This window comes from Mauremys mutica, chromosome 3 (assembly GCF_020497125.1).
Source record: "Mauremys mutica isolate MM-2020 ecotype Southern chromosome 3, ASM2049712v1, whole genome shotgun sequence".
In the NCBI taxonomy this organism is placed as follows: Eukaryota; Metazoa; Chordata; order Testudines; family Geoemydidae; genus Mauremys; species Mauremys mutica.
Window position 1 is genome coordinate 158903478 of NC_059074.1, and position 27512 is coordinate 158930989.

Below are 27512 nucleotides of genomic sequence, written 5' to 3' on the forward strand. Positions count from 1 at the left end.
ACTAGGAGACTAACTATGGGTATACAGATTAAAACAATAGTCTTTATGAACTGCTAATGGCTCCATCTCTAGCCAAGGGTGGTTGAGAAGGAACTGAGATGGGTTAGCCCGTGTGTGCTGACTAGCCTCGTGGCACAGCACAAGGAGAAACAGCATAGTGATGATTGCAACAGATACTGCTACTAAAGTCCTCTGAGCAGCAGTGCAGGGATGCAAGCGCACCCACAGGGGAGCAGGTGTAGGGACACTACTCAAAGCGGCAGTAGAGGATAGCTTTCATCAGGTATTGGGAAGGTTTTAATGATGATCCATCCCCCTTCCAGGCACAGGAAAGCCACCTCAGCACAGAGGAGTTTAGATAATGTACCCCTTCACCCACTTTTTTTGCAACTTTTCAGGCATTGAACAAAACATTAGCTAGTATTAATTTTGCTAAAAAAAAAATCAAGTATTTTAACATACATTTTGTCTGACCATTTCACTACTCAAACACACAAAATGTTAGTCTTCCAGGTGCTCATCTGCTTCCAAAAGTTAATTAAAAGAAAGCTGACCCTTTACATTTCAAGTTGCTTCATATGTCTGTCCTTTATAAAAGTCTTTTGGGAGGTTAAGCTAGACTTAAGGTTTAGCTATAAAACATTTTCATTGGATTAAAATGTATTTAGTTTACTAGCAAGGCACCAGCACAAAAGCCACTTTTCCAGTGTTATCCAAAAGCATTTATTTATAGGTTTACCTTCAAGTGCTGATTATACTGACATAAAGGAAGCATAGTTGACCAAAAAAATGCAACTAGTTACATGGTACAGTAAGCCAGCTATTTTGTGATAGGCCCCAAATGAGTTAATTATTTGTAAATACTTAACCTTTTGTAGGGAGGCTGTAAATTTAAACCACTGATATTTATGAATTAATCAGATCCAGCCAGGGCCTACATTTTCAAAAGTGACTCAAGTTAGACACCCAGAACCACAAGGCCAATATTCAGAAAATAAGCATCTACTCCCCTTGCAATCAGGCCCTTTTAAAGTGGCTCAAGAAGGGCAACTAAAGAATGGAAACATAGGCCAGAATGGTCTTTCAGCCTCCCTTGCACAGACCACCACTTAATGAAGGCTAAAAGTTTGGCTCCAGCTGTTATGACACACCAGGTTGGGACTGCTGTTTTGGGTCAGATTTTTAAAGATGCATATAAGCACTTTTGAAAAGGCCCTATTGGCACCTTTAGAAATCTGGCCCTATAAAAAGATCACTAAAATGGCAGAAGGGGCATCGGCATAATTTTCTGTTGATCAATTGTTCTTCACAGAAAGTGTTTAAGATTCTGCATTTTTGGAGATAGGGAAACACAAACAATCAAGGCAGGCTGAGAAGATGCAGAACTGTACAGAGCCCACTACTTGGAAGTATGGCTGGAGAACAGGAAGATAGTAACCTACACTATATAGGAAAGGTTTGTTTGTGTTAATGCAATTTGGTTTTTAATTCATTTTAACTACACCATTAAATGTGCACAAATGACAAAACTGGTTACAATAACTATTTCCCCATTCAGGAAGCACCTAGCCATCTGCATACCTCAGGTGATATATTTTCCAGTTATCTGCAATTATTTTCAAGGTGGAATCAGTAGTGGTCATAAGATCTGTCAATTGTAAGGGCAGCCGTAAGGGTAGGATCCATGAATGGATCCAGGCATTGCAATGCTGAGCATCACAGCACCTACTGTCAGATGCCTAAACAATCACAGGAACACTAATTGCCAAAGCTGAGTTAAGCCCCTAGGCTGCCTACAATGAATGGGGAATAGATAGGCATCTTAGAATGCAATCCACAAAAACCAGTACACTAGGCAGGAGCACTTAACTAACCCCTAGGAGATGCTAATGACATCGTGTCCCTCTCTGAGAGGGACACTACATCCAGGCTACCTCATTTTAGCAATCCACATGGGAACCAGCTGTTTAGAGGCAGCTGAGGAACCTAAATGTTTATGGTAATGGGGTGAAGATAGAAAGGCAGCACCATCATTACCAACAATACAGTAGGTGGTCTCTCAACATCTAGTGGACTGGGGCCTGCACACACTGGAGGCAGACAAAACCTCTTTTCCCCTGCTTTGTGAATCAGTTTAGGGCTTAAGACAGTAGTGCACATGCCCACAGGCAGAAACCTAAACTCATTCAAGGTACAAGTTCCTAACTGGTTAGGTGCCAACAGGGTTCATAGTAGAGCCTAAACTAGGACTGAGGTGCCTAGTGTGTTTTCCCAAATTGCCTCTTCATTACATAGATGTATGTGTACATCTGACTGGCATTAAAACAAAACCCACTCAATGTGGCTTTATTAAAAGCTAAACAAGCCCACTCAGCCATACCAGGCTAGTAGAGGTTTTTGCACCAGGGTCTAAACACACTTGTCTTCAGATTATTTGACTAATTTCCTGGGCATATAGCTATTAGAAAAATAGTGGCAGAATAGTCACTAATTTAGTCCCCAGTACCAGTAAGAGTGGTTAGTAAAAAGCAGCAGCCTCATGAAGTAGTTTTCAATACTAGGGGTAGTGAGATAGTCACTGTTGATAACAACCTGGCTCTGTCACTGCTTTGGTTCACCAGTGAACTAGCCATCAAGGCAGATTCACTCAATATTAACTGCTGTTTAGAGGTTTAGTTTCTCCCTTACTGCCCACCACCAAAGAAGTTCAGAGACAGAAATAAGTTGAAACAAGACTTAAGTTAATCATGTTAGCTTAGAATTAACTTTATCAAGTATGAACTTTAATACTAAAATTGACTAAGTTTGAGCATGGAATGGGCAGTACAGGACAAGCCAGAACTATAAATAGTTTGAAGCATCTTTTATAAGTCTAAACTGACAAGCCAGAAACAGGTGTCTGAGTACAAGATTTGTTAGCAGCTGTGAAATAATATAAAACAAACTTAAGTACTATTATACACATACACTGAGCATATTCAATCGTGTTTTGTATATTAGTTACACCAATGACTTAGAATGTTTAGCTAGTGGTAGTCTAATTGGTCTGAAGAGGTCTGTTTTAGGATACATCAATGCATTCTTGTAGATGTCTGAAGTTTAATAATTCAGGATACAAACACTTTTCAAGTAGCTGGTACAAGGAATTCTTGTTAAATATCCCAGATCTTGCTTTGTAGAGTCTTTTGGTTGGTGAAGTTTAATCCTGTTTCACATCACCCTTTAATTTCCTTTTCATGCGTGAGTAAGGGCTGATTGTGTCATCCATCACAAAGTCATAAAGCACTTTTATCCAGGAGTTATATTGTGGAAGATCATCATAGTATTCAGCTGCTATTTTCTTCACCTAAGAGGAAAAAATTAAGGTTTATTCATATTTGTTTAAGCTCAAGACTTCTTCCCCTCCAGTGTTTCTGCCAGTACTTCTAGAAACGGAAGAGAACAAAGTCTTTAAACAACTGGGAGTGCTAAGAAATTTACTTTTAGTGGCATTACCTGAAGATTATAAGTTTAGACATTTAGGTGGTCAGTTTCAAATTTAAATTAAATGATTTTTTTAAACATTAAACCTGTATTTTTTTAAAAGTAGATTTTATTCACCCAATGTGGCGCTATCAGAGTTTTAACACTCACTGTAGGGAGAATGCAAAGCTGTTTTAATGCCCAAGGCTGGCTGCTTGCTTAATTTCTGATTGCAGGGAAGGCCTTTTAGGTACTCCTAAACTAACAGAGGTGTGATCTACATGGTATATTCAGGCAGTCCTAGTTCTTTGCTTTGTCCAGACAGTACGTTAATCTGAGGTAAACAAGTTTAGTTTTTGCTTGTTAACAGGAAGCTGTTAATCAGTTTGCTAAAAATAGTCAAGAGAAGCATCCCTATGTAAGCAGAAAGGATCAGACTAGCTATGCAAGCTTTTACTTGAGAAATGCTCAAATTAAAATGCAGTCCTTTTTAAAACAAAAAGGAAGGACTGTAGTTTCACTGTCCTTGTTTCCTCCCATTTTTGTTGTTTTATAATGAGTTGTTTCTCTTCTACTGCTGTGTAGGAAACCAAATGTGAGAAACTGAATTATTACACAAAACAAAGTATGCAAGGTGCTGTCAAGTACTACCCAGTAGGCAAATAGAGAAAGATTGTAAGGCTGGATGGGGGAAGGACAATTAGAAGTAACACTTAAGATTGCTTTAATAGACAATTATTTCACATAGTGTAGTTTTAAGTCTATAGTGGATACTTAAGGTACTGCTGCTTCAAATATCCTTCTTCAGCCAAAAACTAACTAAAACAAGGGTAGGCAAACTACAGCCCAGATCCAGCCTGCCAGCTGTTTTAATCCAGCCCTTGAGCTCCAGCTGGGGAGCAGGGTCAGGGGCCACTCTGTGCAGCTCCCAGAAGCAGGAGCCAGAGGGAGCCATGCTGCTATGTGTAATGGGAGCTGCAGGGGCAGTGCCTGCAGACAGACAAGGCACAGCTGAGCTGCTTGCCCATGCCTCCATCTAGGAGGCAGAGAAAAGAAATGTATACCCAATCCTCTGCCCTGATCCCCCTCCTGCTCTCTGAACCCCTTGCTCCCAGCCTGGAGCCCCTTCTGCACCCCAAACCCCTCCTTGCCAGCCCCACCCCAAAGCCTGCACTCCCCGCTGGAGCCCTCACCCCCTCCTGCACCCTGAACTCCTCATTTTTGGCCTCACCCCAGAGCCAGCACCCCCAGCCAAAGCCCCCTCCCTCTCCCCCATTTCAACCCCAATTTCATGAGCATTCATGGCCCACCATACAATTTCTATACCCAGATGCAGTCCTCAGGCCAAAAAGTTTGCCCACCTCTGAACTAAAACAAGCACTGATGTAAATTTCAGTTTACCATTAGCTTTATATATTCTTGAAAGTGTACTTACCAATGGAAGGTTCTTGCCAGGAATATTGGGAAAGTCATGGTGTTCATTGTGATAGCCAACATTAAAAGTGAGCAAATTAAGTGGCCCATAATAGGAGTAAGTCTCATGTCCCTTTAAGAACATGTAATGTTCAGCTATGAAGTGTCCTGAAATTGGGTGCAACCCCAGTCCAAGTATTGATCCTGCAATCATGTAGAAGGTTGATTTAATTCCCAAGTAGTAGTATATTAGAACATCAAAAGAGAGCTGCACCAACACGTTGATGATTTCCAATCGAGAAATTGGCTTGGGATTGATGCAGAGAGGTCGAATAGCATAGAAAAAGGGCTGAAGAACAATCCATATGAACTTCCTAAAACGAGTACAGAAAAACCAGCCTTCAAAGTCAGTAGGAATGTCCACATCAATTCCATCACCTCCTAGATAGCGATGATGATCCATGTGGTATCTCTTGAAAGATATAGAGTATGGGAGGCCAAGAGGGAGATTGGCAAATATTCCAAACCACCTATTCGACATAGCTCTGCAATTGCCAAAGGCACTATTGTGAGAGATCTCATGAATAGCCAGAGTCATTGAGTGACTGATGCAGCTGCCAAAAACGTAAGCCCAGAACATAACCCATTTCCAGTCCAAGTCTTTAACTAGATAAAACGCAATCAACTGTGCAAGAACCATCAGTACAACCACCCATATCAAGTTGCTGTCTGGCTTCATTAAAGCTTTTATTTCTGGATGTTTAGCTGTTATGGGGAGAAGAAAAAAGTTAAATGCAAAGAGAAAAATGTCACAAGTACACTTTAGTAGAGCCAGAGTTTTTTTCAGCCACACAGCCAGCTTACTAGTACACCCTCCTTCCCCCCCAAAATTGATTCTATTCATTAAGGAATGAGTCCTCTCAACTCAAGTCTTCCTACATTTTTGGCGATTCAGTTACATTAGTAGGTTGTCAAGTATCAGAGGGGTAGCCGTGTTAGTCTGGTTCTGTAGAAGCAGCAAAGAATCCTGTTGCACGTACATGTTGAGAATTGTTTGACTGCTCTAGGCATATGTGCATGCCTGAAATATTGAGCAAGATCAAAGAGTGCTGTTGTAGTTTAGTGGTATTTACTGTTTTATTCTAGAAACCCAAAGCCTCTTAATACTTAGCATGCACTTCCACAGTTTGTTACAGATTTAAATTAATCATACACCTGAGGGACAAATATTACACCGCTTTTAGGGATAAGAAAATTAAAGATAAGCAACTTCATACTCATCCTGGGCAGACATGTAAAGATTCCTATTTATGACTTGCCATTTCTACTCCAGTGATTAAGCTTCTGGAAGCACTGTTATTTGCACTAAAATCCCTTTAAGACCAAGAGTGTACAAGCAGCATGTTACACAACCCACCTAAGATTTATAGTCCTTGCTAGAGTTGCATACATCAACAATGCTGCCAGATATTACACATTATATTTCAGGCTCTACACCAGCTTTTACCATGGGCACAGTCAGGGAAGATGTCTGCCTTGTTTTGCTACAGCTCCCCAAGCCAATCCAAATTGCAGAAGGCCAACACAGCCTAAGTCAGAGGTGGGCAAACTGCAGCCCATGGGCTGGAACGTTCTTCCCAGCCCCTGAGCTCCTGGCCAGGGAAGCTAGCCCCCAGCTCCTCCCCTGCAGCCTCAGTTCACCATGCCACCAGCACTCTGGTCCCTCGCTCCTGCCAGGCAGGCTCTAGGGCTGCAAGCTCCTGCTGCTCTGAGCAGCATGGTAAGGGGGTGGGGAGCAGCAGGGGTTGGATAAGGGGCAGGGAGTCCCAGGGGACAGGGGGGTTGGATCCCAGGGGCTGTTAGGGGCAGGGGTGTGAAAAGGGGTCAGGGCAGTCAGGGGGTTGGATAGGAGGTGAGGGTCCCAGGAGGGGTCAGTCAGGGGACAAGGAACAGGGGGGTTGGATGGGTCAGAGGTTCTGAGGGGGGCAGTAAGTGTGACCAGGCTGTTTGGGGAGGCACAGCCTCCCCAACTCAGCCCTCCATACAGTTTTGCAGTCCCAACATGGCCCTCAGGCCAAAAAGTTTGACCACCCCTGGCCTAAGTGGTCATGGACAAGGAGACAATATGGTCGAAAACTTGATGCAACTTCCTGAGGCTTAGTATTACTTTCCCAGAACAGCTTCCCTCAGCTAATAAAATGGCCCTCCCTCCACATCCCACTCTTGGGATGACTTGGTTGTGCAGAGGTGTAAGCTGCACTTAGTTTAGGCAAATCTGAACCACTGTCATCATAAAGCTAGTTGCAAATTAGTCAAAGTACTGACTATTTTGCACACTTCAGGCATTTAATGCTCACCTTTTAAACCCTAAAGTAACCTCTGCATTTGGTATAGTAGTGTTTCCCAGCCTCAAGAAAATGAAATGAAAATGAAACCAATCCCCACCCTTCGCATCATCAGTTAGAGGCAGACCCACTGTACTTTATGTGCAGTGTTTCTTTTTTAGCAATTTGTGTTCTATGTAGATGGCCAAAAAAAATTAATCAGGGTTTTGGCAGGCTTTTATTATATACGCACACACAGTAACAAGTAATGTTTTTGTAATTCCCTAGTGCACTTTAATGTAGCACTGCTTCAAACACCACTACATTCGCACACAGGAGGGAACCTTTAGTGCACACCAGCAGGGTCTACAGGGACAAACTAATGCACACCACACTAGTGCACTTTAGAAGTCATACCCCAGTTGTCTGCATTACTATGCTGTGTAGACAAGCACTCAGATACAAGTGCTCATTGCCAGTGTTAACTGAAAAAAAACACCCCAATTTAAAAAAAGGGAAGTGTTGATCCTGTAACAACTGAGCGGAAGCCCTATTTAAGTCTGCTCTTTGGAAACACTGTAGTATAGTCACCATTTCCCTTCCCACTGCCCTACAAACACTGTCAGTTTCATATATACTGAACCTGATCACCTCCATCACTACACTACACAGCCCAACAGTACACATCATGAAAATGCAGCCTCCTTCACGCTTTCCATCTCAAACAGCTCTTCTGACAGCAAGATCAAAATACAAAAATCACTTCTCTTTTTTCTCCTCCTCCTCCTCTCCTTCACGTGTGCACAATGTGTGTACCATTTTCCCAGGCAATCAGTTTTAACAAGAAATATTCCGGAGACCTTTCTGGAAGCCACCCAGCCACCCTCCCTCCAGCGCGTTAGCTATAAAGAGGCTTTCAACCGCAGACAGTTTGACGCGTGTCTAACCCACAGGACAATCCCCACCCCCGAAGCAGCTGAGCTGAAGGCATCTCAAAATGACGGCGAGGAGCCTCCCCGCGCCCCGCAGAGCCGCTGGCAAGGAGGGCGGATCTGCAGGGTGGACTCCGGCCTCTGGACAGTCCAGAAACGCCTCATTCCGGGGCTCCGCTCGCGGGCAGCAGGGCGGGCGGGGGGAGAAGTCCGGGTGATCGCGCTGCCCCCCCCCCCCGCACCGGGGGAGGAGCGGTGTCTAGCGGCTCACGGATGGGGTGGGCCCTTCGAGGCGCCTGAAGAGCTCGGCCTCCGAGCCTGGCTCAAGGGGCCGACCCATTTGTCACCCGCCTGCCCCCCTCCCGCGGCAGCCATTTTCCCAAGCTCGCCACCCCCGAAACGGGCCCCCTCGGCGCTGGGGACACCCCCGAGGCGGCCCACAAGCGCCACCGCCCCGTCCCGCAGGCAGCGCGCCTCCCCCGCGCGCAGAGCGACAAGCAGCGCAGGCTGCGAGCGGATACGGCGAGCCCGGGGGCGGCCGGTTCCCTGGGGGAGGCATCAGGCCCTCCCCCCGCCGGCGGAACGGGCAGCGCCCAGGGAGCCGGCTGGGGGGGGCGGGGGGGGAGACACGCGCCGCCAGCAGGACGCCCCGGCGCAGAGGGAAAGCTGCCCGGGCCCCCAGCTCACCTAGGATCGCCTTGCGGCGATCGGCGTGGGGCTGGTCCGTGTAAACCCACTCAAAGTCCTCCCGAGCCACCGTGTTCCCCATCGCTGCAGCCCCTCACCCGCCTCCACTCGCACACAGACAGGACGCGACTGCGACGCGTCCCCCTTTATATAGAGAGGAGGCGTCTCGCCGGCTACGCCCCCGATGCTGCTGATTGGCCGGGGGTTGATCACAACCCGTTTCTGCCGCTGTCCCCCGCTTTGTAGTCTACGAATATGTACAAAGATGTTAAATGATTAAATAACGGTGTTTGCAGATAATATTCGGGGCCCCAAGGGGCGGGGCAAGAAGTGACGTAGGCGTCGGCGGGAGGCTAGTGAGGGGGGACCGTTAGGTTGTTGGGTGGGGCGGGGAAGCAGGGGCGCGAGCGTTTCGCGCGGCGGCCGCCCCGCGGGAGGGCGGGTCCGTCAGCCCGTCACGCTCCCCGGCCGGGCGGAGGGGAGCCCTGAGCAGCGGAGTGAGGCTCTTCCCCGACACCGCTCCCTCGTGCCGCCCCACCCGCCGCCCCGCGCAGCCCCGCTTTGGCCCGGCGTGTCCTCGCCCCGTGTCCCCACCGCACCCCCCAGCTAGGGCGGGAAATAATGGGGGGCACACAGGGGCTGCAGAGAGTCCCTGTAATAGAGGGTGGCCATGGGGCAGCGGAGGCTGGGGGGGGGGGATGCCAGGAGCCCCGCAGCGGGTGCAATGCGCTTGGCCTGCAGCAGCAGCAAAGCACCCGCCTATCCTGGGCGGTCAGGGACTGATTTCCCAGCCTGGGAAATGGCGCTGCTAACACGCTTTGCGGGGGACCGATCTGTGCACACTCGATGCTGTGCAGGCGTGACGCGTTGCGGTGACACTCATATATACACCTCTATGCACGGCCCGGTTAGCTTGCGGTATATGAGGCCAATGTTGCCTCGAACCAAACTCTCCCGCACGGAAAGCGCGAGCTCCAGGTAAGTGGTGCTTAGGGGCTTTGGTTTCACAGCCCCAAAGGGGATGTTTTTACAGCCAGATAAGGAGCGCATGATAATTATCGCACTGTAAAATCCTAAGTGGCCACAGAGGCCCTTGTACTTTATCCCGAGGAACCTAGGCGAGGTCAGCACTAGATCCCTGCCAGGGGTTGACCTCGCCTAGTTCACCTGGCAGTAAAGTGAGAGTGCCCTGTCTCCTCTGTGTTTTTACAATGGGATAAGTGGGTTAACGCGCATTAGCTACCACAAGATAAAAACACGTTTCTGTCAGTCACAGCTGAGGAAGCTGGCCTGTCAAGGGACATGGGCTGAAGCTCAGGTAGGACTGATGCTGGAGCTAGAGATGCAGTCTGGACTCCGCTGCAAATACAAACACTCTGGGCTGCTGATACAATCACTCTCTGCAGCTTGAGTGGGTTTCTTTTGGTGTGTAGTGGTTTAGTATTTTTTTTGTTGGTGGTTTGGTTTTTGGTTGGGTTTTTTTGGTTGGGTTTTTTTTTTTGATACTGTCAAGTATTTTCACTCAAGCTAGGCTAACTCAATAGAGATATTAGATATTAGATAATAGATATTAATCCTGGCTTGTCTTTGAAAGGTGTATGTCTCTATTTGAGGCTTGCTTTCACTGCTGTGTTAGCTCCGGAGTTGGTTGGGATAACACACTTGAGTTATACCTTGTCCTCATGCTGCAGTGAAGACGAGCCTTGAGTCTTGGAGGACTGAGAGTGGTGTACATAGTACAGATACTGTGCAGTAGCAGGGAAAGTGGTCTGCGTCTAAAGAATGCAGATCTAGTTCTCTGGCAGGACATTGTCCACAAATGGAGAGGATGGGCAGCAACTGGGAAGCTAAGTCAGGTGATGCAAAGATTCTGAAGTGCTGTTGCAAACCTAAACACATTGTCTTGGAATAAAATGTGCCCATTTTCTTCTTGTACTTTGACCCAGTGAAATATCTGTCAGCTGCTCATTAGACATACATTCCTGTGGGACTGGAAACAACAGTTGCAATGGATATTCCCCAGCTCAGTGTTCCACGGCCTGAGTTTACTTAATCTTCAGAACATGCTACAAGGCATGTTATTTTGATCGAATATTTATTCAACAGTCCTCATGACAAGTAACAGACCACTGGTGTAATCTGGTACTGCAGTTCCTGTGATGGTTTGGGGCAGTCTGGAGAGGGGTTTGGTGACTGTGAGCAGTTTAATTTAAGGATTGTGTTATTTAGGGATTGAATGATTACTTGATTTTGGATTTGATTTGTACTCAAAATGAAAATAATCAAAATTATTCTCCTAGAGTTTTTTTTAAACAGAACTGATTATCATGACGCGGTGTCTTGACCTATCTGCAAAGTTCCTGTAATATGATTGATCCATCAAAGTTCAGCAGGAGCCAGTCAAGGTAGGTTTTTATTATAATTAATATTTATACTATGGTAGTGACCAGAGGCCCTACTTGGGATTGGGGGCACCACTTGGTGCTGTACAAACAGAAAAGAGACAATCCCTGCTTTGCAAGTTTTGCAATCTAAAGACATATACAAAGGATAGGACATGTGGAGACACCGAACGAGCAAATTAATCTGGTGTAGTACAGGCATAGCTTTGTTAGCTACGTGCATTTTTTTAAGTGAGGTAGTGGTACAGTAACTCTTCACTTAAAGTCGTCCTAGTTAACGTTGTTTTGTTGTTACATTGCTGATCAATTAGAAAACATGCTCGTTTAAAGTGGCGCAATGCTCCCTTATAACGTCGTTTGGCAGCTGCCTGCTTTGTCCACTGTTTGCAGGAAGAGCAGCCCATTGGAGCTAGCTGGTGGGGGCTTGGAACCAGGCAGCCCCCCTATCAGCACCCCGTTCCCCTAAGTTCCCTGTGCAGCAGCCACCCAGCAGGCTATCAGTTGCCGGCAGTTCAGCTGTCCCTCCCCCCATTGCTGTGTGTTGCTCCTGCCCTCTGCCTTGGAGCTGCTCTCCAGAGCCTCCTGCTTGCTGTGCAGGGTGGGGAGGAGGGGACTTTATCAGGTTGTCCCCCTCCCCTCTGCTCCTGCACCCCACTTACCCCATTTCCAAAGAGCAGGGAGGATACATAACAGGGCTTAGGACGGAGGGAGCTTGCTGGCAGGAGCTGCTGTCTTAACTTGCTAATCTATTTAAAAAGGCAGTGTACTTAGAGTGGCGGGGGGGGGGGCTGCGTACTTAAAGGGGCAATGCGCATCTCTCTCTCACACACACTGTCTGCCATGCTGTCTCCCCTCCCTCCATTTGTGCTGGCTTGTAGAATGTGAGGCTACATTAACAACGTGTTAACCCTTGAGGGCTCAGCCGATTGCTAGTTCATCATTTAGCGGTAAGGCATTCCCTGGGAAATATCCCACCCTCTGACTTCACCACCTCAACCAAGCATCACAATCATCATCGCTGTGTACCAGTATTAAATTGTTTGTTTAAAACTTATACTCTGTGTGTGTGTGTGTGTGTGTGTATATATATATATATAAAATATATATATAGTCTTTTGTCTGGTGAAAAAAATTTCCCTGGAACCTAACCCCCGCCCACTTACATTAATTCTTATGGGGAAATTGGATTTGCTTAACATTGTTTTGCTTAAAGTCACATTTTTAAGGAACACAACTACAACGTTAAGTGGGGAGTTACTGTAGTGAGGAAGGGAATAGGACAAGGAAAGAGGGAAAGGGGAATAGTCACAACTTGTCACTTGCCTCCATATGAAAGCTGGGTTTTGTAGACATCATAGCAGAGGCAAGTCTTACAGAAGGATTTAAAGTAGGGCCGTCGATTAGTCGCAGTTAACTTATTTGATTAACTCCAAAAAATTAATCGTGATTAATCGTAGTTTTAACCACACTGTTAAATAGAATAGCAATTGAAATTTATTAAATATTTTGGATGTTTTTCTACATTTTCATATATATTGTATTCTGTGTTGTAATTGAAATGAAAGTGTATTTTTTTATTACAAATATTTGCACTGTAAAATGATAAAAGAAACAGTGTTTTTCAATTCACCTCATACAAGTACTGTAGTGCAATCTCTTTGCTGTGAAAGTGCAATTTACAAATGTAGATTTTTTGTTGTTACATAGCTGCACTCAAAAACAAAACAAGGTAAAACTTCAGAGCCTGCAAGTCCACTCAGTCCTACTTCTTGTTCAGCCAGTTGCTAAGACAAACAAGTTTGTTTACATTTACAGGAGATAATGCTGCCCTCTTCTTATTTACAATGTCACCGGAAAGTGAGAACAGGTATTTGCATGGCACTTTTGTATCTGGCATTGCAATGTATTTACATGCCAGATATGCTAAACATTTGAATGCCCCTTCATGCTTCAGTCACCATTCCAGAGGACATGCTTCCATGCTGATGACACTCATTAAAAAAAAATGTGTTAATTAAATTTGTAACTGAACTCCTGGTGGGGAGAATTGTTTTTCCCCTGCTTTATTTTACTCACATTCTGCCATATATTTCATGTTATAACAGTCTCGGATGATGACCCAGCACATGTTGTTCATTTTAAGAATACTTTCACTACAGATTTCACAAAACGCAAAGAAGATACCAATGTGAGATTTCTAAAGATAGCTACAGCACTTGACCCAGGGTTTAAGAATCTGAAATGCCTTCCAAAATCTGAGAGGGATGAGGCATGGAGCATGCTTTCAGAAGTCTTAAAAGAGCAACACTCTGATGTGGAAACTACAGAACCTGAAACACCAAAAAAGAAAATCAGTCTTCTGCTGGTAGGATCTGACTCAGATTATGAAAATGAACATGCATTGGTCTGCACTGCTTTGGATTTTTATTAAGCAGAGCTTGTGATCAGCATGGATGCATGTCACCTGGAATGGTGGTTGAAGCATGAAGGGACATATGAACCTTTACCGCATCTGGCATGTAAATATCTTGTGATGCTGGCTACATCAGTGCCATGCTCTTTTGAAAATGAGGCTCTGCGTGAAGTGCAGGGCCGGCTCCAGTCCCCAGCGCGCTTGGGGCGGCATTTTGCCGGCAGGCGGCTCCGACGGACCTCCCGCAGGCATGACTGCGGAGGGTCCGCTGGTCCCACAGCCCCGGTGGACCTCCCGCAGAAATGCCTGCGGAGGGTCCGCTGGTCCCACGGCGCCGGTGGACCATCCGCAGGCATGCCTGCGGGAGGTCCGCCGGAGCCGTGGGACCAGCAGACCCTCTGCAGACACGTCTGCAAGAGGTTCCCCGGAGCTGCGGGACCGGTGACTGCCAGAGCGCGCCCTGCGGTGCGCCGCTCTGCTTGGGGCGGCGGAATTCCTAGAGCCGCCCCTGGTGAAGTGCGTGCAATCTTGTAAAACAGCAGTGTGAAATAAGGGCAGCAGTGAGGATTTTCTTTTCCCTTTCAAAAATGAGTGCTAAAAAACAAAAAAAAAGAAAAGTGAACAGTGAGTGTGAGGATTTCAACAAAGAATGGAATGCAAAATATATTTTTTACCAACATGAACTCAAAGGCTGTATGCCTGATTTGTCAGGAGAGCATTGCAGTGTTCAAGGAGTACAGTTTGAATCACCATTTTTCTACAAAACATCCTAATTATGGCAGAAGCAGCAAAGAATCCTGTGGCACCTTATAGACTAACAGACGTTTTGCAGCATGAGCTTTCGTGGGTGAATACCCACTTCGTCGGATGCAAGTAGTGGAAATTTCCAGGGGCAGGTATATATATGCAAGCAAGAAGCAAGCTAGAGATAACGAGGTTAGTTCAATCAGAGAGGATGAGGCCCTGTTCGAGCAGTTGAGGGGTGTCATCCTCCCTGATTGAACTAACCTCGTTATCTCTAGCTTGCTTCTTGCTTGCATATATATACCTGCCCCTGGAAATTTCCACTACTTGCATCCGACGAAGTGGGTATTCACCCACGAAAGCTCATGCTGCAAAACGTCTGTTAGTCTATAAGGTGCCACAGGATTCTTTGCTGCTTTTACAGATCCAGACTAACACGGCTATCCCTCTGATACTTAATTATGGCAGCAATTTTAACAACTGAGGAAAGGGCAAGAAAAGCTGAGAAATTCACCATGAACTTAAAAGCTCGGCTAAATATTTGTGCAACAGGCTATAGTTCAGGAAGCCACTGAAAAGGCAAGTTATGTTCTGGCATTTGAAATCGCTAAACAAAATAAGCCTTTTGCTGAAAGAATGCATGGTTGATGTTCCTGGCATGCTATGCCCGGACTACCAAAACAAATTTGAGAACATTAGTTTGTCACAAAGAACTGTTACTCACCGTGTAGAAGTGATTGATGAACATTCGGTTTCTGAGTTGAACAAGAAAACACACAGCTTTACATTGTTTTTGTTAGCTCTCGACAACTACTCTGACATTAAGGACACAGCACAGTTATTGATTTTTTTGTCAGAGGGATTGATGACAAATTTGAAATCACAAAAGAATTTTTATCAATGAAATCAATGAAAGGCACAACTAAGGGATCAGATTTATACGAGAGGGTATCTGGCTGCCTTGAACATCTGAAGCTCCCTTGGAGTAAACTGACAAATGTAACCACAGATGGATCGCCAGATTTAACTGGGAAAAAACATAGGACTTTTAAAAAGAATTCAGGACAAAGTAAAAGAAGACAACCCTAATAAAGAGGTGATTTTTCTGCATTGTATTATACATCAGGAGGCCCTCTGCAAAAATGTCCTGGACATCATGTTGTTCACACAGTAGTGAAAATAGTGAACTACATAAGAGCTAGGGGACTTAATAATTGGCAATTCATTTCCCTTCTTGAAGACACTGACGCCAAACACCAGGACTTACTTTATCATACAAATGTCCGCTGGCTCAGCCTAGGAAAGGAATTGCAGAGAGTTTGGGAGCTCAGAGGTGAAATTCACACTTTTCTGGAGATGCAGGGGAAAGAAAACGATTTCCCTGAATTAAATAATTCAAACTGGGTGTGTGACCTCGCTTTTGATGTGGATATCTTGTCACATTTAAATGAACTTAATGTGAAACTGCAAGGAAAGAATGTGTTTGCACACAAATTGTATTCTATTGTGACAGCTTTCAAAGTCAAGTTAGTTTTGTTTTCAAAACAAATTAAGGACAAAGTGTTCACTCACTTTCCAACACTGAAATACGTGGAAGTGTTGCCAGAGCAGACAGAAAAGTACAGTAAATGTTGAGTGACTTGCACGGAGAATTTTCTCGTCAATTCTCTGATATTGAGAAGATAGAGAAGACACTGGAGCTGGTGTCATGCCCACTGTCATTTGACTATGAGAGAGACCCACAAGAATTACAACTGGAGCTCATTGATCTCCAATGCGATTTCAACTTGAAGGAAAAGTACAATTCAGAAAAACTGTATGAGTTTTATGCCCCCTTGAGTGAAACAAAGTTCCCAAATATCTGCAAGGTGGCGCAGAAAATCCTCGTTTTGTTCGGCTCTGTGTGCAAACAAAAATTTTCCCTGCTGAATTAACAAATCTCACTACAGATCCCAGTTAACTGACCAGCATCTCATCTCCGTATTGCAGATTTCCACAATGAGAATGACACCGGACTCTGATGCCATTATAAAGAAGGGTGACCAGCTGCAACAAAAAGCCCAGTAATGTAATTTTCTAACAGCGCATTGTTCAACAGAATTGTTTTAATAGTGTTGATTTTGAAGCAAACTTGTTATCCCTGTTTGAACATGAATTATTAATTTTGTGAGCATTCATGGACTGCCATACAATTTCCATACCAAGATGTGGCCTTCAGGCCAAAAAGTTTGCCCACCCCTGCTCTTTGAGGCTAAGAGACTTCACACTGGCATGAGCTGATGATTGTAGATAGCCAGTTTTGTTTTGTTTTAAATCACAAAGGTTACTGTGTGGTTTGAGCAGCTCAGATAACTAGTTGAGACTTGTTAGCAGCTCTTCTTCTGCAAGTTCTTTGCTAACAATGTTAGTCCTGAGATGTGATAGTTCTAATTTAAAAAAATACACCAACTACTACTTTTTTAGGGTGAAATCCAGTCCTTGAGACACAAAACCCAAGCAATAGATGGGTAGGGGCTGGACTTCACGTTTGCACAAGCAGGCAGACCACAAAGGTGCAGCACAGCAGCCCCTACACGAATGCTAGTCCTACGGTCTGAAATAGTAACCCTGTCAGTGCATCCTACGGGAAGGAGAGGTCACAGCCATGTAACCCAAATACACTTTGATATGATAGCCACTCCCCAGACCACCAACGGTTCTCTTTCATACAGACCTATTGGGAGTGGTGCATTTCACAGTTCAAGGCAACTGCACTTGCATTCCCCTTCTGTGGTCCCGCAAGGACGTCCGTTAGGCTCCCAATTCGCAGCTGTCACTTGTCTTGGGTGGAGACTGTAGCCCAGTGGGCTAGCTTGCCTTATTATATTTACTGATTTGCATTATATTCTGCTTTGCATTATATTCAGCAGTAATGCAAAAAACCTACAGGCCTGTATCCTGTAAGACATTAGCTTCAGCAAGTTAGCATAAGGCTTGAGGCCTATGAACTTTGAACAAATAAGCTTTGCATAGATAAACGGCTTAACGGAAAACCCAAAGTATTTGGGGAGCTGAAAATAGAGTTTAAGGGGAAGCTCTGACCATAGGTACATGAGTCAACCGCAGAAGTATCCTAGCAAAGAACTAACATACATAACAGGTACATGAGATGCATCTAAGGCTAGCCTGCTTGCTTGCCTATATATCTTTTCTTATAAGTTTGTTATTTTCTTATGGGTTTGATTATTTTGTTTTATTATTATAGGTTTATATTAGAGTATATTTTGGCTGTAACAGAAGGGACCTGCAGGCCACGTCCTATATGTTGAGCTAAGACAAAGTTAGCATACATATGTTTAGGACCTTTCACCTAGATAAGTGGTTCTCAAATTTTTGTACTGGTGACCCCTTTCACATAGCAAGCCTCTGAGTGTGACCCGCCCCTTATACATTAAAAACCTTTTAAATATATTTAACACCATTATAAATGCTGGGGGCAAAGTGGGTTGGGAGGGAGGGGCTGACAGCTTGTGACCCCCCCATATAATAACCTCGTGACCCCGAGTCTGAGAACCCCTGACCTAGATAAATGGTGATGAGCTAAAGCATAAGGTCCATGTATCGCTGCGACTTTTCACATAGAGGATGCATTAAAGCAGGTTGGCATAGGGGCTTTCCTAAGTTCATACCCTTTTAAACTAAACAGGTACACCACAATTTGGAACTTTGAAAGAACCGAAATAGCCAGTTAGTGCAGAAATAACAAATGTGATACCTAATCACAAAAGGGCCATGGTATCAAATGGATGTATATGATAATAAGTTGAGATCATTGATATACTAAGCTATAGAAAAAAGACATCCCAACATTAGTAAGGTGAGGAAATACAAATAAGGAAAAGGGGAAAAATCCACTACTAAATATGCATCAAACATAGTGGCGTCAATGTAACATATTATAAAAGTGGCATCCCAGCCTAGGGGTGGTTGGAGAGAGAGAGATGTAGTCCTTGGGAGGTGCCAGAATGATGGTCACTGGTGATGATGGAGAAGGTGATGGTGATGAGAAAGATAATGGCTAACATTTCAGGTTGTTCTACAGGAGATGGTATGAGTATACGGATGGGCAGATGTACATTCTGTAGTATCTCTATTTTAGTAAGTTGGGGTGCTTGTGACTGTGCTAAATGTATTAAAAACTATATTTGTAAATATAAAAGAGTTCCTATAGTGTGAGTGTTGCAACTGTGCACATCAGGGTTCCCAACTATATAATAATTTGAATACTGGCCTTGATCTTGGGGCAAGAACCTGGCAACCCTCAAAGTGATAACAAGATTCTTAAGTAATCAGTATAACTAATAAATAATCTAAAGACCAGGCAAGAAGATGCACATCTCTCTCCCTCCTGGCCAGGGTTTTTCCAGGCTGCGCGTTTCCCTGCCTACGCTGTGAAAACCAGTCAGTACTGTTTGTCCCAAAAGTCCATTGTTGTCTGCCCCCTGGCTGAAGTTCATAACATTTCCTACGGTTCACAATAATACATAAACTTTTTATTCAATACAGAGGATTCCAAAGATACTTAAACTTAATTCAATAAAGTTTTTAAGGATATTGCAGAAAATTGTCATATGTGTCACAATTCAGATCCCATCTCTGTAGCACACACAGGGTGTGAAAACCCCTAGTTGTGGTGTCTCATTCCCTTACAAGATCCTGCTAGGGATCTTAAATAGCACAAAGAACCTTAATAGGGCATTCTCCATGGGTGGACTTCACCCTTCCTGTAGACAGAAAGCAACATTACTCTTTCCTTTCTGGGATTTAAAAAATAAAAATCTGATCATTTGTCCAGGCCTGATGCATAGAAAAGTTTACTGATCCTGAAAGTGTTTGTACTGTTCTTTCCAAGTCTTTTTTTGTCCAGGCATATCACAAATCATTGGACATAAAAGCGGAGGAGCCAGTTGATTAAATATTTCCACCTCAATATCTCTTCTACTGTTAACTATGTAAAAACTCCTTAATTTCACAAATGTAATGTTAATATTTGAGCCTAATCTGTAATTCCTTCTCCCAATAACATCTGAAAGACTGTTAGAAGTCCAGGCTACCAGCACAAACCTTTTCTGATTTCACATTCAAAAGAAGCTCCCACGACCTAATGAAGTTAAGTGGAGAAGCTCTAAGACTTAATTATTTTTAAATATGATGTTCTTCCTTCAACTCCAGAGGGCTGATGTAGTTCTTCGTGAATGTGGAAAGAGGAAATTATTGTGATATTTGGTGGAATGAGTTTTGTATGGCTAACTTTTAATAACATTTTAAATAATGAAAAAGTTAGATGACACCCATATTTTAAAATAAATTTATTCTGATTATGTTCTGTTTCCCTCCACCCACATTTCCATTCCAGCATAATTTGCTAGCTAACCCACCATACACATGAAATCCTAGAGCTATAGATTAATGTTTTATACTTCTCAAAAACTGGGAGTTACACACATTCAAGTATTATGCAATATTGGTTTTACCTGTAACATTTCTCAACATAGTTGCCACTCCAATCAAGTCAGAATTGAAATTGGGAAATTATTATTTTATCCTCTGGTATATGTCTTTATTCTTGTTATATTCCTCCCGTTATTTTCCACTTAAGAATTAATGTAGTCCATTACCGCTGCAGAACCTTTTTCTCATGTTTCCTGTTTCAGTCTAAGGAAATGACTAATTAAAAACACAGCTATAACTTGATGTATGCATAACTTGTCTTGATGAGAGCACAGTCTCTGGTACTATGACATTAGAACTGCTGCAGAAATTGTATTCGGGAGAACAGTAGTATAAAGACAGCTATAATATTTTTGAGGAACTATAAACTGGGTAATATGTAACCCTGTCTTTAAGTCCATAAGCACAAGAGTGAGAGTTGCATGATGTAAGTTAAATTGGAAGTTCTGCCACTGACTTTCTGTGGGACTTGGCAAGTCACTCCTTGCAGTGTTTCAGTTTCCCTGTAATGTAAAACTTCACATAGATGTTGTAATAGCTTAAGTAATATGCATATAGAAATTTGATTTATTCAGATGGAAGGCAGTATAAAAATGTGAACTATTACTCTATTTGGGTCATTGTAATGTAATACATATTCAGGTATTGATTTTTAACACACATCTGGACACTGTACAAACTTCCATAAAATTATTCCAGAATTGTCAAGAAATTATTACTCCAAACCAACAAACAAAATAAGTAAAAGATAAACCCAAACATGAGAGGTGTTAGGGGGTCAGGAGAGAAAAGAAGGAAAATTTGTCAAAAATTATCCGACTCAAATGGAAAGAATCTGCATCTAGACTTGAAGCCAATCAGCAGGAGTCTAGCAAACATACCTAAGGATAGATTTCCACAAATGGGATTCCCAGATGGAAAAGGCACTACTCCTGCTCTGATCCAGTTGAATGTGGGGATAAAGAGCATGAACAACTGTACTAATTGCTACTTTCTTGGAACTACATAGGGGAAAAGATGATCACCGAAGTATGGTCATAGAGCATTGTTTGCAAGTACAAAAATTAGAAAATATATCAGCAAATGTTTTTCTAGTCCAAGACATTTGGTCTGCTCCTCTTTTACTGCGAATATCATAAGCAACTCAGACTTGTCCTTGCCGTTCAGCCATGCACCTTTCATCCTTACTCCAGAGGAGCTGCATTCAGTTGTACTGAAGCACTAAATTATTAATAGTTTAAACATAAATTTAAAAATAATTCATTATTCAACCATAGTGACATGGACCATAGACCCTTAAGAGACCCTAAAGACTTCTCAGGTGGCATGGGAGGCCATTCATAAAGATCAATCATAGAGTAACACATTTTCCATTTTGTTTTCTGACTTCTCCTCCAGTCTGAGACTTTTGGCGCATATGAATAAGGAGAAAGATATAGGGAAGAAGAGATAAATAGGATAGAAGGACATGATTTCCCAAAATAACATAGCTAAACTATTTAGGAATCACCACTTGGGACCTTTTCCTGCCAAAAGGTGCTTCTGCAGAGGAATAAAACCAGCCTATAGCGTCGCGGGTGAGGGATGTGCTGACCACGGCTTCCTGCCACCCCCATTGGCCTGGGACGGCGAACCGCGGCCAGTAGGAGCCGTGATCGGCCGAACCTACAGACGCGGCAGGTAAACAAACTGGCCCGGCCCACCAGGGTGCTTACCCTGGCGAGCCGCGTGCCAGAGGTTGCCGACCCCTGCTATAGTGTTTCATAATGGGATAGATGGATGAACTTGGTGGCAGCTTTATAGATTTTCTGTGGTGGTTTGCTGCCTTGTTATCTCATGATATCATTGTGGAATGTGTTGAATGGATTCTGATCCCTTCTGGGACCAGCTTATCCTCAGCTGTGTACTTTTCAGTGATGCTGAGACTAAGCCACCTGCCACTTGTAGAAGATTTAGAAGTTTTCAGGCTCAGACTTTTTGTTTTAATTTAACACAGTAATCAGCTTAGAATTGGGCCCCATTGTGCTAGGACTGTACAAATGGAGAATAAGAGACTGACCCTGCCCCAAAGACAAAAAGTAGAAAAAAAGATATATAACATACAAGCAGTGAACACTGTGATGACTGTAAATGTCATGATAGGTCCACATTTATTTTCTTTTGTTATTTAAATCCTTTCAATGGGATTATGTAGGAGAGGATTAGTTGTCAGAAAAGATGAAAGAAGAGAGTGGGCAGGAGAGGTTGAAGAAATCAGCCAGTAAGCACAGGTGATGCAATGTTCAGAGTTAAAACTGGAGCAAACAGGCCAACGACATCATCAATGGCCATCAGTCGTGTCTGAACAGGTTTTATGTATGGTAACGCCTCACTTAACATCGTCCCGGTTAAGGTTGTTTTGTTATTAGGTCGCTGACCTATTAGAGAACATGCTTCTTTAAAGTCCTGCAATGTTCCCTTATAACGTTGTTTGACTCACCCCGTTCTGCCCGCCTGGCGCTCCTGCCAGGAAGCGGGGGCATGTCCTGTTCCACTCACCTGGCATTCCAGCTGGGGAGCAGGCAAGGCCCGACTCCCCGGCTGGAACGCCTGGTGGGTGGAGTAGGGCAAGCCCCTACACTCCAACCCCGCTACACTCCTGTCTCAACCAAGCTTCACAATCATCATTGGTGAGTACAGTATTAAATTGTTTAAAATTATTTAAAATGTATAATGTATGTTTATAATGTCTTTTGTCTAGCAAAAAGGATTTCCCTGGAACCTAACCCCCCCACCCATTTACATTGATTCTTATGGTGAAATTGGAGTCGCTTAAAATGGTTTTGCTTAAAGTCACATTTTTCAAGAACATAACTAGGATGTTAAGTGAGAAGTTACTGTAGTTGTTTTCCCAGGTTTAGTCTCTGGCTAGTTCTTCCCTGTAGTTTCTTTCCCAAAAGTCTTATGGCTGGAGAAAAAGAGGACATCATTTGAGTCCTACTGACCTGGGGCGGGCTGCTGTCCCCTGCACAGTTCTGGGTTTAGGGAGTGCTTGGGTGTAGGGTGAAATTAAACTGAAAGATGTCTTCCTGAGCTGGTTGGTATATTTAATTGCAGGTCTCACACGGTAAACCCTGTTATGACTAGAAGCTTCAGAGATGAAAGAGCGCTCACCTCCCTTGATTGGTGAAAAGGGAAAAGTGCTGCCATAGAAATCTTCATTTACATAAGATAGCTACCCACAATTCCTTTGGTGACACTTGGGGAGTCACCATAACTATTTACAAACTTGGATTTTTGGGGACAGGGGAAGTGAGCTCTCATATTTAAGAGGTCCTTTCCAGGTACTCAAGACTCTGTGGCTAAATCTGGAGTCTTTTGACTTCCTTCCTAGGGGGGATCTTAATGGGAAGAGAGGGTGCTGATTGAGGATTTAGTAGTGGAGAGCTGATGGAGAAGACAGTAATAGAGCTGAGTAGTCTTCAGTGAAGTTCTGCCTATCCAGCCTCCTAAAGATGAACCACTCAGTTAGGTTAGATGATGGTTCCTCCACACAAGTAGCTCTCTTGGAGCTAGAGACAGACCTGCATAAAGACATTTGGATTGCTACTACTGATCCAAAGTATGAGTGGGGTTTTATGGGTGGGTGAGGTGGGTTTTATGTGGAATGTTCTCATCAATAGATGGGAAGGGAGTTAAAATGACTACCTACTGGAAAGGAGGGGGTATTTTATTTATTATTTGCATATATATTCTGTTGCTGTGTTTTTCACAAATGTGACTGTGTACCCTTTCTCCTATCTCAGTGGTTTTCAAACTATTTAGGCTACATACCCCTTTTCAAATAACGTAGTCTACTGCATACTCCTCTTGTCAAAAGTTTGAAGACTTTGAGGTCTTTATAGTTTTGAAAATGCAGTAAAGCTTTCTACTTACAAGGCAAGGCATGGTATCAAAGAGCTCATGTCCATCATTTAGCTTAAAATGAGATTTTACAAATCCTAATAGTAGAAACATTTTCCTGACATTAAATTTTTAAAACTATTTTTTAATATTCCTGTGGTATGTTGCTTGTGAACCCAAACATCATTGTCTTAGTACAGGTGAGCTAGAAAGAGAAACTGACAACAAATAAAAGCATTACTGCCTTGAACTTCTATGGCAGCAGGGCTTTCTCCTGCTGTGTTTGTTTGCCTAAGTCTGTCTTCTAATATCAGAAACTCAGTTCCTCACTCATTCAATTTTAATGGTAGACAGAAAAAGCTCTGCCACGCTAAGCTTGTAGATTTTCTCCTTAAAGAACTGATGGGTAAAATTTTAAAATGTTCTGTGCCTTAGGCATTTAGGAGCCTAACTCTGACTTTCAATGAGATTTAGGCTCCTAAGTCACGGGGGCACCTTAAAAAACATTACCAAGCATCACTGACACCATGACTGTTCCTAGGGTATTTTATAAATAAAGTGAAAAGAAAGTAGTACGCACAACCCCAAGACTTACAAGTAGGAACTCTCCTTTCAAGAGCCATTTTACGCTATAAAAAGGCATTAAACAAATGCTCATGTAACTGACACGTACATAGACAAGCTAGACAGTACTAAGTCACTGAATTCTACAACTAAATTTTGTACACTTGAGACTAGCTTCAGTACTAAATGAATTTAGTGATTAAGTATCTGATAAGGTAAGAACAGCACACCTCATTACATGCTTTAGCCAGCCTACTCCTCCTTAATGGGGAGCCTGTCTAAAGTTCTGATTTCATCCTTAGCTCATCCTATTGTATTTCAGCATTGCAGTACATTCTTTATCTCTTTGCAAACTGAAGGTATGTTCATTATCCTGGGGCTTTATCTGAGTGGCAGTTTGGAAAATTCTATTTCCCAATGTATTGTGTTAATGATTAACACAATCAGGTATCTAGAGCATAGAAGCCATTTGCATCCCTTAATCCCTGAGGGACATAGTGTTAGTAAACATTTCAGTGGTGGTGTAGTAGCCACGTTGGTCCCAGATGCGAGAGAGGTGAGGTAATATCATTTATTGGACCAACTTCCGTTGGTGGAAGGGACAAGCTTTCGAGCTACACAGAGGTCTTCCTCAGCTCTGGAGAAGGTAACCTTCTGTATCTCGAAAACTTGTCAATATTATCTCACCTATCTTCTCTTTTCTAGCCTGGGGATACAATGATTTAAAAAAAAATCAGTTTTTTTGATAAAATGCTTTTTGAGCAATAATTCTAAAGATAGTTTTAATTAAGATATCTTTGAGCTATAATGTATCTCATCATGGAATATGGATTATAAATTCTAATTCTATAGTATGAGACAATATATTCATGTAATGTTTAAGAAAAGTTTTGTAAATGACTTCCAATAGTTCATGGATTAGGGACCCAATCTTATGGAGTTCCAGGGACTTCTGTATAGATTATGTAGGTTAATCTTTCTAGCTACCCAATGGGACTCAGTGCTCAGATTAGAAGATACCATCAGAGATGCTCAGTTTTGCAGTTCTCAAACTGTGGATTTGTGTCTCCAGAGATAACATGCTTGTTAATTGCAAAAATGTTTTTAAATAAATAATATATAAAGGTGAGAAATAATAGACGTCAACCCTATTGTCCCTCTGCAAATTTGTGTGCACAGAGTCAATCCCTTACCTCTCTCTAAAAGTGCAAAGTTTCAATGAATAGAAGATTGTTGGGGGCGGAATAGATCTGGACAAGGAGAAGAAGTCTAGACATAAATGTGAGAAGAGAGGGCAGGCAGTAGAACAGGGGTAGGCAACCTATGCCACTCGTTCCAAAGGCGGCACGCGAGCTGATTTTCAGTGGCACTCACACTGTCCGGGTCCTGACCACCAGTCCGGGGGGGCTCTGCATTTTAATTTAATTTTAAATGAAGCTTTTTAAATATTTTAAAAACCTTATTTACTTTACATACAACAATAGTTTAGTTATATATTATAGACTTATAGAAAGAGGCCTTCTAAAAACGTTAAAATGTATTTACTGGCACGTGAAACCTTAAATTAGAGTGAATAAATGAAGACTCAGCACAACACTTCTGAAAGGTTGCCGACCCCTGCAGTAGAAACAAAAGTGAATCTGTTGGAGCAGCATATTCAAGAAGTCTTGAGGTCTTTCTGAGTGTAGCCTTCATTGATTTGAGATCTACCATACCATTCTCTCACTAGAAGGGAAAACTTTTACGGCCTGATGCCATTATAGGAGACCCAATTTGGGAATAAGAACCATTCAAAAAATATGTGTTTGCTGATGATGTTTTAAAAAAAGTCACACCAGTGAACTGGTGGAAGTCACTTAAGCACTTGGATTCAGAGACTGCTGAAGAGATAATCTCACTTTTAACAGCAGTAGCTTCTTCTGCCGGCGTAGAAAGAATATTTTCTTCCTTTGGACTAATTCATTCCAAATTGAGAAATAATTTGGGACCTGAAAAAGCAGGAAAGCTTGTATTTCTTTTCTAAATTATGAACAAACAGGAAAATGAAGGTGAAGATGACTGAGTCAGCTGTAAAAGCCAATATTATAAGTTTCTCATGTTGACCTGGCTGACATAGTTGATTTAATTTTTTTTAAATATTTCATTTAACTATTTTAGTTAAAAACAATTTTAACAAAAACAAACCTGATTATAAAAAACTTGAATGTATAACTAAATTCAAAAATTCATATGCTTGTTTTGTTAAAATATTATGTTTGCTGTGGAAGAAAAAAATCCAGAATACTTAACGTTGTTGGTTTAGTTAAATAAAACAATTTAAATGTCTGTCTGGTGATGTTCTCCTAATACAGCATGACAAGAAAATCCACCAAATATTAATGATTAACCCATTGAATTGGAGATAGTTCACCTCCCAATGACTTCAAAAATATCTGCTTCAATTACCTTTGGTAAATGAAATAACCAAACAGCCATTCATTTTCTGATATAGCTGTAAAACTAATCTGAAAAGTTTTCAAAATAAATCACTTTAAAAATGTAGTGTGTGTACCTTCTAAAAATTAAACCTACATCTATCTCTGAGTTGTGAAGAATATGTATTAAGGTTATATCAACCAACAAGAATGCACTTTTATGTAGAAATCCATGATTAAATCGAGTATTCCTGATTAGTGATTTAAATCAAATCGACCCTGGTTGTAAATACATTTAAGTATCCACACAGGCATTTGCACCAGTTTAAACCATTTTAACTGATTTTTACTTAAACCAGTCGAAGTAGAGAGAGAGAGCGAGAGAGAGAGTGTGTGTGTCTCTGTGTGTGTGTCAGCCCATATAGACTCATGCTGACGAGACATTCATTTGAATTAAATACCTAGTTATCTATTCAATGTATGTGCTTTTCCAGATGTTTAAGATTGCTGTTTTATCAGAGCAAACTCCAATTCGACTTTAGTACTGGTGACAACATTCCTTTCATTTGAACCTACCTATCTATCCAACTAAAAGTGTGTTCTGTTGACCCTTACTTATCCAAATATATTGTTGCTCAAGCACTACGGATAATTAGGATTCTGCAGCAGCTAGATGATGCAATAGTTTGAAAAGATGGTGTAAATTTCTTTAAACTTATTTTACATGGTATCCTAACATGATGATTTGTTTGAGGATTACATGTAAAACTATGACTGTTTCAGTG

The 27512-nt window shown here is 42.6% G+C and overlaps 1 protein-coding gene and 1 long non-coding RNA gene across 2 annotated transcripts; one reads left to right on the forward strand and one right to left on the reverse strand.

The window, feature by feature from the left end:
- Nucleotides 1-699: 699 nt before the first annotated feature.
- On the reverse strand, nucleotides 700-9125 carry DEGS1 (delta 4-desaturase, sphingolipid 1). The gene is made up of 3 exons (XM_045010449.1): nucleotides 8819-9125; nucleotides 4898-5640; nucleotides 700-3346 (listed from the first exon to the last, which is right to left on the reverse strand). The coding sequence occupies exons 1-3, from the start codon at nucleotides 8898-8900 to the stop codon at nucleotides 3200-3202; spliced, it is 972 nt and encodes a 323-aa protein (XP_044866384.1). The 5' UTR covers nucleotides 8901-9125; the 3' UTR covers nucleotides 700-3199.
- A 215-nt stretch (nucleotides 9126-9340) lies between these two features.
- On the forward strand, nucleotides 9341-17827 carry LOC123365907. The gene is made up of 3 exons (XR_006577820.1): nucleotides 9341-9796; nucleotides 11119-11223; nucleotides 16367-17827. It is a non-coding gene; the product is annotated as an uncharacterized LOC123365907 (long non-coding RNA).
- The last annotated feature ends 9685 nt before the right edge of the window (nucleotides 17828-27512 follow it).